Below are 14,331 nucleotides of genomic sequence, written 5' to 3'. Positions count from 1 at the left end.
AAATATTTACTCTGAGCTGCGCTTCAGTAGGTTGGTGGTAGATGGAAGACCGTATCGCCAACCCGAGTCCTCTGTCCTTTGAAGAATGTCTCTGGTGGTCACTGGATACGTTGGAGTAACGTCGTGTGTAGTAGACGGGATACTCTGACTGTGAACCAGATGTATGCTGTTAGCACTGAGGCTGTGTGCCCTAGTAGGAAGTCCAGAAATGCACTTTGATGATACAGTGGTAGCAATACAAGGTTATAACATTTACAGAAAATACAGAAATGCCAGTGGTAGAGGTGTTGCTGTTTATATTCAGAACCACATTCCTGTAAAGATTAGAGAGGATCTCATGTTAACTACTGTTGAAGTAATATGGCTACAGGTTCATCTGCCTCACCTAAAGCCCATTCCTGTGGGAAGCTGCTATAGACCACCAAGTGCTTACAGTCAGTATCTGGATAACATGTGTGAAATGCTTGATTATTTATGTGATATCAACAGAGAGGTTTCATCATGCTGGCCACTCAAAAAAAGCTTCAAACTATAACCAGTGCCTGCAACCTGGTTCAGGTTATCAGTCAACCTACCAGGGTAGTTACAAACAGCACATTAATGCATGTTGATGATTTCATTAATCACAACTTTACTAATGCTGCAGAAATGTGCTTGAAAGCAGTATCCAGATCCATCCGATGTAGTGATCACAATATAGTAGCCATATCTAGGAAAATCTAAGTTCCAAAGGCTGGGCCTAATGTAGTGTATAAGAGGTCATACAATAAGTTTTGTAGTGATTCCTGTGTTGTTGATGTAAAGAATATGTGTTAGTTTGTGATGTGTAATGAGGAGCAAACACATGTTGTACTTGACACATTTATGAAATTGCTTATTCCAGTTGCTAATAAGCATGCACCCATTAATGCAATGACTGTAGAAACTGTTAAATCCTCGTGGATTGATGAGGAATTGAAAACTTGTATGGTTGAGAGGGATGAGGCAAAATAAATTTCAAATAAGTCTGGCTGCACAACCGATTGGCAAACATACTGCAAATAGAGAAATCATGTAACTAAACAAAATAAAAAACTACACTATGAAACCAAAAATAAATTATATAAAGAATGATAGTAAAAAGCTTTAAAGCACAAAAGTAAAACTCAGCTCCATCATTCATTGAATCAGATGGCTCATTCAACACAAAACTCACTGATATTGCCAACTGCTTTAATGATTTTTTTTATTGGCAAGATTAGCAAACTTAGGCATGACATGCCAGCAAGAAACGCTGACACTACACATCCAAGTATATCTGACATAATTATGAAAGACAAGCATTGTAATTTGGAATTGTGAGTGTGGAAAAATTATTGTTGTCTACCAACAATGACAAGCCCCTGGGGTCTGACAGTTTGGATGGATTACTGAGGATAATAGCGGATGATATTGCTCCTCCTATTTGCCATATTTTCAATTCAAGCCTACTGGAAAGTGTGTGTCCCCAGACCTGGAGGGAAGCAAAAGTCATTCCGCTACCTAAGAATAGTAAAGCCCCCTTACTGGCTCAAATAGCCGACCAATCAGCCTGTGACCAACCCTTCGTAAAGTTTTGGGGAAAATTGTGTTTGCTCCCCATTACACACCGCAAACCAACAAATATTCTTTACATCAACAACACAGGAATCACTACAAAACTTATTGTATGACCTCTTATACACTATATTAGGCCCAGCCTTTGGAACTTAGATTTTCCTAGATATGGCTACTATATTGTGATCACTACATCTGATAGATCTGGATACTGCTTTCAAGCACGTTTCTGCAGCATTAGTAAAGATGTGATTAATACATGTTTACTGCTTTAATTTAGCCAGACCCCAAGAAGCGTAGCTGCTGCTTTGGCAGGAGCTAATGGGGATCTATAATAAATACAAATACAAATACACACACATCATACACACTCAGCATATAGTAAGCATGTAACTCATCTTGGCCCTCTGTGCTCCCTGTCTCACCTTGTCATACTTTTTTGGTTACTACTTCATTCCATATGTGTTATTTCATGGTTTTGATCTCTTCACTAGTATTCTACAATGTTGAAAATAATACAAATAAGGTGTTCTAAAACTTTTGACCGGTAGTGTACGTAGACACACACAATGTATATGCACACAAACACACACGTTTTCACTGCACAACAAGATTGTGGTCACATGGTGATGATGTAATTTCCTGAAGGTATTAGTTCATAAGTGGAGAGGGGGTGGATTGGAGTGAGTGGGGGACCGAGAGGGGCAGAGAAATGCATTTCCTATTGTCTGTCCATGGGGGATGGTTTGGAGGGAGCTGACAGGATGCATGTCTCATTGCCTGCATCATGAAGTCGTAAAGAGGCTGTTATCGACTGGAGGACAACAGAGATGATGCGCCCTGACATCTCTCCTCCTCTTCATATGCTGTTCACTACAGAGCTTTCGCCGTCTCCGAAGAGAGGACTTTTGAATGGCGAGGCAGAGTTAACAGCCCAGACCTCACCATACGATATTATCACCTTACTGAGGGACCTCACCATACAATATTATCACCATACTGAGGGACCTCACCACACCATATTATCACCATACTGAGGGACCTCACCATACAATATTATCACCATACTGAGGGACCTCACCACACCATATTATCACCATACTGAGGGACCTCACCATACCATATTATCACCATACTGAGGGACCTCACCATACCATATTATCACCATACTGAGGGACCTCACCACACCATATTATCACCATACTGAGGGACCTCACCATACAATATTATCACCATACTGAGGGACCTCACCACACCATATTATCACCATACTGAGGGACCTCACCATACAATATTATCACCATACTGAGGGACCTCACCACACAATATTATCACCATACTGAGGGACCTCACCACACCATATTATCACCATACTGAGGGACCTCACCATACAATATTATCACCATACTGAGGGACCTCACCACACCATATTATCACCATACTGAGGGACCTCACCATACAATATTATCACCATACTGAGGGACCTCACCACACCATATTATCACCATACTGAGGGACCTCACCATACCATATTATCACCATACTGAGGGATCTCACCATACCATATTATCACCATACTGAGGGATCTCACCATACCATATTATCACCATACCGAGGGACCTCACCATACCATATTATCACCATACTGAGAGACCTCACCATACAATATTATCACCATACTGAGGGACCTCACCATACTATATTATCACCATACTGAGGGACCTCACCATACCATATTATCACCATACTGAGGGACCTCACCATACCATATTATCACCTTACTGAGGGACCTCACCATACGATATTATCACCATACTGAGGGACCTCACCACACCATATTATCACCATACTGAGGGACCTCACCATACAATATTATCACCATACTGAGGGACCTCACCACACCATATTATCACCATACTGAGGGACCTCACCATACCATATTATCACCATACTGAGGGATCTCACCATACCATATTATCACCATACCGAGGGACCTCACCATACTATATTATCACCTTACTGAGGGACCTCACCATACCATATTATCACCATACTGAGGGATCTCACCATACCATATTATAACCATACTGAGAGACCTCACCATACAATATTATCACCATACTGAGGGACCTCACCATACTATATTATCACCATACTGAGGGACCTCACCATACCATATTATCACCATACTGAGGGACCTCACCATACCATATGATCACCATACTGAGGGACCTCACCAAACCGTATTATCACCATACTGAGAGACCTCACCATACCATATTATCACCATACTGAGGGATCTCACCATACCATATTATCACCATACTGAGGGACCTCACCACACCATATTATCACAATACTGAGGGACCTCACCAAACCGTATTATCACCATACTGTGGGATCTCACCATACCATATTATCACCATACTGAGGGACCTCACCAAACCGTATTATCACCATACTGAGGGACCTCACCATACCATATTATCACCATACTGAGGGACCTCACCATACAATATCACCATACTGAGGGACCTCACCACACCATATTATCACTTACTGAGGGACCTCACCATACCTTATTATCACAATACTGAGTGACCTCACCATACCTTATTAACACCATACTGAGGGACCTCACCATACCATATTATCACCATACTGAGGGACCTCACCAAACCGTATTATCACCATACTGAGGGACCTCACCATACCATATGATCACCATACTGAGGGACCTCACCAAACCGTATTATCACCATACTGAGGGACCTTACCATACCATATTATCACCATACTGAGGGACCTCGCCATACCTTATTATCACCATACTGAGGGACCTCACCATACCTTATTATCACCATACTGAGGGACCTCACCATACCATATTATCACCATACTGAGGGAACTCACCATACCTTATTATCACCATACTGAGGGATCTCACCATACCATATTATCACCATACTGAGGGACCTCACCATACCATATTATCACCATACTGAGGGACCTCACCATACCTTATTATCACCATACTGAGGGACCTCACCATACCATATTATCACCATACTGAAGCACCTCACCATACCATATTATCACCATACTGAGGGACCTCACCAAACCGTATTATCACCATACTGAGGGACCTCACCATACCATATTATCACCATACTGAGGGACCTCACCATACCATATTATCACCATACTGAGGGACCTCACCATACAATATTATCACCATACTGAGGGACCTCACCACACCGTATTATCACCATACTGAGGGACCTCACCATACCATATTATCACCATACTGAGGGACCTCACCATACCATATTATCACCATACTGAGGTGACCTCGCCATACCTTATTATCACCATACTGAGGGACCTCACCATACCATATTATCACCATACTGAGGTGACCTCGCCATACCTTATTATCACCATACTGAGGGACCTCACCATACCTTATTATCACCATACTGAGGGACCTCACCATACCATATTATCACCATACTGAGGGACCGATATGATATGTTTTGTGATTCGATGCTATGATTTTATTACGATTTGATGTTCAAGATATTGCCCCATCACTAATGATGACATCATCTTTGATTATCACATCCTTGATGACTGCATACTTGATGACTACACTGTGGCTATAGCAATTTGAAGAGTTCTAATGTTTGTTGGCCAGTGTTATAATTATTATAGTGTGTTATAAACAGTGTAATAATACTATACCTTTCTCTCTCTGTGACCCTGCAGTATGATGGTGTTTGGGGTGCTGACGTTGATCCTGAGCTGGGCGTCTCTGGGAGCTGACCTGGCCACTGCTGTGGTGAGGGAATTTGACTCTGAGGCCTGCGTTCCAAATGGAACCCTATACCCCAGGGGTGTCAAACATACAGCCGGATCCTGCCATCCAGAGCTACCCTCTCCAACCCTAATCTAGAGCACCTGATTCTAAAAATGTGCTGGTTGATAAGCTGAACCAGGTTAGTTACAAATGGGTTTAAAGTGAAAACCTACAGGACGGTTGCTCTCCAGGAACAGGGTTGGAGTGAAAACCTACAAGATGGTAGCTCTCCAGGAACAGGGTTGGAGTGAAAACCTACAGGACGGTTGCTCTCCAGGAACAGGGTTAGAGTGAAAACGCACAGGAGGGTAGCTCTCCAGGAACAGGGTTAGAGTGAAAACCTACAGGAGGATAGCTCTCCAGGAACAGGGTTAGAGTGAAAACCTACAGGAGGATAGCTCTCCAGGAACAGGGTTAGAGTGAAAACCTACAAGATGGTAGCTCTCCAGGAACAGGGTTAGAGTGAAAACGCACAGGATGGTAGCTCTCCAGGAACAGGGTTAGAGTGAAAACGCACAGGAGGGTAACTCTCCAGGAACAGGGTTAGAGTGAAAACCTACAGGAGGATAGCTCTCCAGGAACAGGGTTAGAGTGAAAACCTACAAGATGGTAGCTCTCCAGGAACAGGGTTAGAGTGAAAACGCACAGGAGGGTAACTCTCCAGGAACAGGGTTAGAGTGAAAACCTACAGGAGGGTAGCTCTCCAGGAACAGGGTTAGAGTGAAAACCTACAGGAGGGTAGCTCTCCAGGAACAGGGTTAGAGTGAAAACCTACAGGAGGATAGCTCTCCAGGAACATGGTTAGAGTGAAAACATACAGGAGGATAGCTCTCCAGGAACATGGTTAGAGTGAAAACATACAGGAGGATAGCTCTCCAGGAACACTATTGGAGTGAAAACCTACAGGAGGGTAGCTCTCCAGGAACAGGGTTGGTGTGAAAACCTACCGGAGGGTAGCTCTCCAGGAACAGGGTTGGCTTGAAAACCTACAGGAGGGTAGCTCTCCAGGAACAGGGTTGGAGTGAAAACCTTCAGGAGGGGGTAGCTCTCCAGGAACAGGGTTGGAGAAAAAAACCTTCAAGAGGGGGTAGCTCTCCAGGAACAGGGTTGGAGTGAAAACCTTCAAGAGGGGGTAGCTCTCCAGGAACAGGGTTGGAGAGCCCTGATCTTGGGAATATGGCACCATTTTGAAACAACTCAGGACCATGTCCAACTGTTACTGTGCTAATCAATTCTCACCATGGCTGACAGCTAAGACAAATTGCTTTGGGGCCATAAGTGTTCACTCTCACTTTGAAAGTCTTCTTGTAGAGTGTGTGTGTGCGTCTATACTCTGTGCGTGCATGTGAGAGTCTGAGAGAAATCACATTGAATAGTTTTCCGGCAGAAATCCTTAGGGATATGGCTTTATATGTGCTCTGAATACGTATTCACAATGTGCTAGCATAAAGCCATATTGCTTTTACATAGACGAGTACTATTGCAAGTGCATAGTACTATCAAGATGGCGCCGACAGAGAGGGCTGCCTCGCATCTAGTTCATAGCAAACTTTGCAGTATTTCGTTTTTTTATGTATTATTTCTTACATTGTTAGCCCAGAAAATGTTATGTGTTATTACATACAGCCAGGAAGAACTGTTGGATATCAGAGCGGTGGTAACAGCATTAGAACCAGGAATACAACTTTCCCGAAGTGGATCCTTTGTTCGCACCACCCAGAGCAATTGAACTGATTCCAGAGGCTGACCCAAAACAACACCGGCAAAGGAGAGGTACTCGGAGCGGTCTTCTAGTCCGACTTAGGAGGCGCACACAGCACCCATCGCTTCCGAGTATATTACTCGCTAATGTTCAGTCCCTGGATAATAAAGTTGACGAGCTCAGGGCAAGGGTTTCTTTCCAGAGAGACATCATACAGGAACTCAAGTCCTTTTTTTCACCCAACAATCAAATGCCAACCGTATTATCTCCCAAAATAATTATCTTTGTTTATAGTCACGGCCGTGTATATCCCCCCGCAAGACTATACCACGACGGCCCTCAAGGAACTTCACTGGACTTTATTCAAACTGGAAACCATATACATTATCCTGATGCTGCATTTATTGTAGCTGGGGATTTTAACAAAGCAAATTTGAGGAAAAGGCTGCCTAAATTCTATCAGCATATCGATGCTAGTACTCACACTGCTTAAACACTCAACAATTGCTCCATTTTGCTCATCCTTTCTTATAGGCAGAAACTCCAACAGGAAGTACCGGTGCTAAGGACTATTCAACGCTGGTCTGACTAATCGGAATCCACACTTCAAGATTGTTTTGATTACGCGGACTGGGATATGTTCCAGGTAGCCTCCGAGAATAATATTGACGGATACACTGAGACGGTGACTGAGTTTATCAGGAAGTGTATAAGAGATGTTGTACCCACTGTGACTGTTAAAACCTACCCTAACCAGAGACTGTGGATAGATGGTAGCATTCGCGCAAAACTGAAAGCGCGAACCACCACATTTAACCATGGCAAGGTGACTGGGAATATGGCAGAATACAAACAGAGTAGTCATTCCCCCTGCAAGGCAATCAAACAGGCAAAACATCAGTATAGAGACAAAGTGGAGTTACAATTCAACGGCTCAGACACGAAACGTATGTGGCAGGGTCTACAGACACTTACGGACTACAAAAGGAAAACCAGCCACGTCGCGGACACCGACGTCTTGCTTCCGGACAAGCTAAACACGTTCTTTGCCCGCTTTGAGGATAACACAGTGCCACTGACGCGGCCCGCTACCAAGGACTGTGGGCTCTCCTTCTCCGTGGCCAACGTGAGTAAGACATTTAAGCGTGTTAACACTTGCCGGCCCAGACGGCATCACTAGCTGCGTCCTCAAATCATGTAAAGACCAGCTGGCTGGTGTGTTTACGGACATATTCAATCCCTCCCTATCCCAGTCTTCTGTCGCCACATACATTTACATTTAAGTCATTTAGCAGACGCTCTTATCCAGAGCGACTTACACATTGGAAAGTTCATACATATTCATCCTGGTCCCCCCGTGGGAATTGAACCCACAACCTTGGCGTTGCAAGCGCCATGCTCTACCAACTGAGCCACACGGGACTACATACTTCAAGATGGCCACCATTGTTCCTGTGCCCAAGAATGCAAAGGTAACTGAGCTAAACGACTATCGCCCCGTAGCACTCACTTCCGTCATCATGATGTGCTTTGAGAGACTAGTCAAGGATCATATCACCTCCACCCTACCTGACACCCTAGACCCACTTCAATTTTCTTACCGCCCCAATAGATCCACAGACGATGCAATCGGCATCACACTGCCCACTGCCCTATTCCATCTGGACAAGAGGAATACCTATGTAAGAATGCTGTTTGTTGACTATAGCTTGGCATTCAACACCATAGTACCCTCCAAGCTCATCATTAAGCTTGACGCCCTGGGTCTGAATACCGCCCTATGCAATTGGGTCCTGGACTTCCTGACGGGCCGCCCCCAGGTGGTGAAGGTAGGAAACAACACCTCCACTTCGCTGATCCTCAACACTGGGGCCCCACAAGGGTGCGTGCTCAGCCCCCTCCCATACTCCCTGTTCACCAATGAGTGCATGGCCAAGCATGCCTACCACACAATCATCAAGTTTGCAGACGACACAACAGTAGTACGCTTGATTACCAACAATGACGAGACAGCCTACAGGGAGGAGGTGAGGGCTCTGGGAGTGTGGTGCCAGGAAAATAACCTCTCACTCAATGTGAACAAAACAAAGGAGATGATCATGGACTTCCGGAAACAGCAGAGGGAGCACCCGCCTATCCACGTTGATGGGACAGCAGTGGAAAAGGTGGAAAGTTTTAAGTTCCTCGGCATACACATTACTGACAAACTGAAATGGTCCACCCACACAGGCAGCATGGTGAAGAAGGCGCATTAGCGCCTCTTCAACCTTAGGAGGCTGAAGAAATGTGGCTTGTCACCTAAAGCCCTCACACATTTTTACAGAGGCACAATTGAGATCATCCTGTTGGGCTGTATCACCGCCTGGTACAGCAACTGCACCGCCCACACCCGCAGGGCTCTCCAGAGGGTGGTGCGGTCTGCACAACGCATCACCGGGGGCAAACTACCTGCCCTCCAGGACACCTACAGCACCCGATGTCACAGGAAGGCTAAAAAGATCATCAAGGCTATCAACCACCCGAGCCACTGCCTGTTCACCCCGCTGTCATCCAGAAAGCGAGGTCAGTACAGATGCATCAAAGCTAGGACCGAGAGACTGAAAAACAGCTTCTATCTCAAGGCCATCAAACTGTTAAATTGCCATTACTAGCACAGAGAGGCTGCTGCCTATATACATAGACTTGAAATCATTGGCCACTTTAATAAATGGAACACTAGTCACTTTAATAATGTTTACATATCTTGCATATCTTACACTCATCTCATATGTATATACTGTATTCTATACTGTTCTACTGTATCTAAGTCTATGCGACTCTGACATTGCTCTTCCATATATTTAGATATTCTTAATTCCATTCCTTTACCTAGATTTGTGTGTATTAGGTATATGGTGTGAAATTGTTAGATATTACTTGTTAGATATGGCTGCACTGTCGGAACTAGAAGCACAATCATTTCGCTACACCCGCAATAACATCTGCTAAACACGTGTATGTGACCAATAAAATTTGATTTGAATGGAGAGGGTATTTTCTCAACCAACATTTCTTACCCCTTACTGCTGTCTGAAAAAAATGTGATTGGATGTCTGTCTTGAGTCAGATTAAACTCGGTATGACAAACACTGAGGAGAAGGAGTTGGAGACAGTAAAGAGGCTGCTGGAAAAGGAGAAAGGGCTGGGTTTTTGGACCCCTTTTCATTTCAATGAAACTTTCCATACATATTTTCCTATGGTAGAAGTGGTCAGAAAGTGACTTTTTGGTCCAAAGCATTCAGGAGATAGAGGTACTCAAAGTTGACCCATTTTGCCTACACCACCCTATCATGACACATCCATGTCTTCATAACTGGAAAAGGTAAACAGTTGAGTTTGATATCATTTTAAAGCTTACAAACAGGGTTGTCAAACTACTTTACAATAAATTGTCATTTTCTAACCTTGATCTAAAAACCTTGATCTAAAAACACATATTTTCGTGTATCTTTAGATTAGACCCTATTTTACATCATCTTTAGATTAGATCCTATTTTACATCATTTTTAGATTAGACCCTATTTTACATCATCTTTAGATTAGACCATATTTTACATGATTTTTAGATTAGATCCTATTTTACATCATCTTTAGATTAGACCCTATTTTACATCATCTTTAGATTAGACCCTATTTTACATCATTTTTAGATTAGACCCTACTTTACATCATCTTTAGATTAGACCCTATTTGACATCATTTTTAGATTAGACCCTATTTTACATCATCTTTAGATTAGACCCTATTTTACCTCATCTTTAGATTAGACCCTACTTTACATCATCTTTAGATTAGACCCTATTTGACATCATCTTTAGATTAGACCCTATTTTACATCATTTTTAGATTAGACCCTATTTTACATCATCTTTAGATTAGACCCTATTTGACATCATCTTTAGATTAGACCCTATTTTACATCATCTTTAGATTAGACCCTATTTGACATCATCTTTAGATTAGACCCTATTTGACATCATCTTTAGATTAGACCCTATTTTACATCATCTTTAGATTAGACCCTATTTTACATCATTTTTAGATTAGACCCTATTTGACATCATCTTTAGATTAGACCCTATTTGACATCATCTTTAGATTAGACCCTATTTGACATCATCTTTAGATTAGACCCTATTTGACATCATCTTTAGATTAGACCCTATTTTACATCATCTTTAGATTAGACCCTATTTTACATCATCTTTAGATTAGACCCTATTTGACATCATCTTTAGATTAGACCCTATTTGACATCATCTTTAGATTAGACCCTATTTGACATCATCTTTAGATTAGACCCTATTTTACATCATCTTTAGATTAGACCCTATTTTACATCATTTTTAGATTAGACCCTATTTTACATCATCTTTAGATTAGACCCTATTTTACATCATCTTTAGATTAGACCCTATTTTACATCATCTTTAGATTAGACTCTATTTTACATCATCTTTAGATTACACCCTATTTTACATCATCTTTAGATTAGACCCTATTTTACATCATCTTTAGATTAGACCCTATTTTACATCATCTTTAGATTAGACCCTATTTGTTGCAACTCATATTAGGAAGGTGTTCTTCATGTTTTGTGTTGACTGTGTATAGTTAACCAGATCTGTCATCATCATTATACAACCAACTAGTCAATGATGTTCTGTCAGGGATTATGAAACGAATGATGATGATGTTTCTATCTTGGAGCATCTGAATGCATGTGATTCTCTGTTTCTATCTTGGAGCATCTGAATGCATGTGAATCTATGTTTCTATCTTGGAGCATCTGAATGCATGTGAATCTATGTTTCTATCTTGGAGCATCTGGATGCATGTGAATCTATGTTTCTATCTTGGAGCATCTGGATGCATGTGAATCTCTGTTTCTATCTTGGAGCATCTGGATGCATGTGAATCTATGTTTCTATCTTGGAGCATCTGAATGCATGTGAATCTATGTTTCTATCTTGGAGCATCTGAATGCATGTGAATCTATGTTTCTATCTTGGAGCATCTGAATGCATGTGATTCTCTGTTTCTATCTTGGAGCATCTGAATGCATGTGATTCTCTGTTTCTATCTTGGAGCATCTGAATGCATGTGAATCTATGTTTCTATCTTGGAGCATCTGGATGCATGTGATTCTCTGTTTCTATCTTGGAGCATCTGAATGCATGTGAATCTATGTTTCTCTCTTGGAGCATCTGGATGCATGTGATTCTCTGTTTCTATCTTAGAGCATCTGAATGCATGTGAATCTATGTTTCTATCTTGGAGCATCTGGATGCATGTGAATCTATGTTTCTATCTTGAAACATCTGAATGCATGTGAATCTATGTTTCTATCTTGGAGCATCTGAATGCATGTGAATCTATGTTTCTATCTTGGAGCATCTGGATGCATGTGAATCTATGTTTCTATCTTGAAACATCTGAATGCATGTGAATCTATGTTTCTATCTTGAAACATCTGAATGCATGTGAATCTATGTTTCTATCTTGGAGCATCTGGATGCATGTGAATCTATGTTTCTATCTTGGAGCATCTGGATGCATGTGATTCTCTGTTTCTATCTTAGAGCATCTGGATGCATGTGAATCTATGTTTCTATCTTGGAGCATATGGATGCATGTGAATCTATGTTTCTATCTTGGAGCATCTGAATGCATGTGATTCTCTGTTTCTATCTTGGAGCATCTGAATGCATGTGATTCTCTGTTTCTATCTTGGAGCATCTGGATGCATGTGAATCTATGTTTCTATCTTGGAGCATCTGAATGCATGTGAGTCTATGTTTCTATCTTGAAACATCTGAATGCATGTGATTCTCTGTTTCTATCTTGAAACATCTGGATGCATGTGAATCTATGTTTCTATCTTGGAGCATCTGAATGCATGTGAGTCTATGTTTCTATCTTGAAACATCTGGATGCATGTGAATCTATGTTTCTATCTTGGAGCATCTGGATGCATGTGATTCTCTGTTTCTATCTTGAAACATCTGAATGCATGTGAATCTATGTTTCTATCTTGGAGCATCTGAATGCATGTGAATCTATGTTTCTATCTTGAAACATCTGAATGCTTGTGAATCTTTTTCTATCTTTGAGCATCTGAATGCATGTGAGTCTATGTTTCTATCTTGAAACATCTGAATGCTTGTGAATCTTTTTCTATCTTTGAGCATCTGAATGCATGTGAGTCTATGTTTCTATCTTTGAGCATCTGAATGCATGTAAATCTCTGTTCTTAATAATACAGGAAGATGGATATTTCAAATGCATAGATGCTGCTGAGTCACCACACGCCTAAGGCTCGTCGTGTTCCCTTTTTCTTCAGTACGTTTGTTGTCGTTGTCGCCCCCCCCTGATTTGACTTGGGGCTGTGGATCATGGAAAGTTGTTCCCCCCTCGTTTTGACTTGGGGCTGTGGATTGTGGATAATGCATAGTGTATAAGCCAGAGGGTTAGCTGCAGGCCACAACAGAACGGAAAGATTCCATCTCAATATTGCACGTTTTATTTTAGACTGTAGTTGAGACTTAAATACTGGGTTTGATTACACACACACACACACACACACACACTCTGTATCTGGCCTAAAAGCACAGGCCTGGTTTGATTAGAGGTAAACTGAGGTCAGAATGTTTGGAACAAATCACAGGGTGCTCTGTGGCGTACCACTTCCTGCTTCTACACCAATCTCACCTCTTGTTTTGTCCAAGATGGTCGTATAAATTCCTGCATTGATGATGAATATGTAACGTGTCAGAGTAGGAGTGCTGATCTAGGATCAGCCTTTTAGTGTCTACTCTATTACTGTGTGCCTGGGAGCTAACATTCTCACGTCTGACAATGGCAAGATAGATAATTACTAATGTACATTAACAATTAGGCTGCTAGGGTTACTACTGTCAACACAGGGATTAGCCACCATTAACCTTGTGTGGGTGGGTGTGGGTGGATGGTGACTGCCAGAATAATCATCCAGGACCATAATAAAGGACAGGTGTGGTGCTTACCAATAAACTAACAGTAACTGGTAGTCACTACGGTGTGACAGAGATTGCATTATATTAAGAGGAAGCTGTGATCTCATTAGAAAGCTGTATCCTGGCTGCATGGTGTGGCCCAGTTAAATGAGCTGTGTGTG

General features: G+C 42.1%; 1 protein-coding gene and 1 non-coding gene across 3 annotated transcripts in view; one reads left to right on the top strand and one right to left on the bottom strand.

Annotated features, from left to right (window-relative positions):
- Window positions 1-14,331, top strand: part of LOC139571399 (protein tweety homolog 2-like) — a 106,292-nt gene that overhangs the window by 78,378 nt on the left and 13,583 nt on the right. For both annotated transcript variants that reach the window (XM_071394229.1, XM_071394230.1), the window contains exon 6: window positions 5,344-5,416. In XM_071394229.1, coding sequence (XP_071250330.1) covers window positions 5,344-5,416 — 73 coding nt within the window. The remainder of the gene's footprint in view (window positions 1-5,343; window positions 5,417-14,331) is intronic.
- Window positions 8,486-8,558, bottom strand: trnaa-ugc (transfer RNA alanine (anticodon UGC)). The gene has a single exon. It is a non-coding gene; the product is annotated as a tRNA-Ala (tRNA).

The sequence above is a fragment of the Salvelinus alpinus genome, chromosome 3 (genome assembly GCF_045679555.1).
Source record: "Salvelinus alpinus chromosome 3, SLU_Salpinus.1, whole genome shotgun sequence".
NCBI lineage: Eukaryota > Metazoa > Chordata > Actinopteri > Salmoniformes > Salmonidae > Salvelinus > Salvelinus alpinus.
The sequence above is the reverse complement of the archived record's forward strand: the minus strand, read 5'-3'. Positions and strand labels throughout refer to the sequence as shown.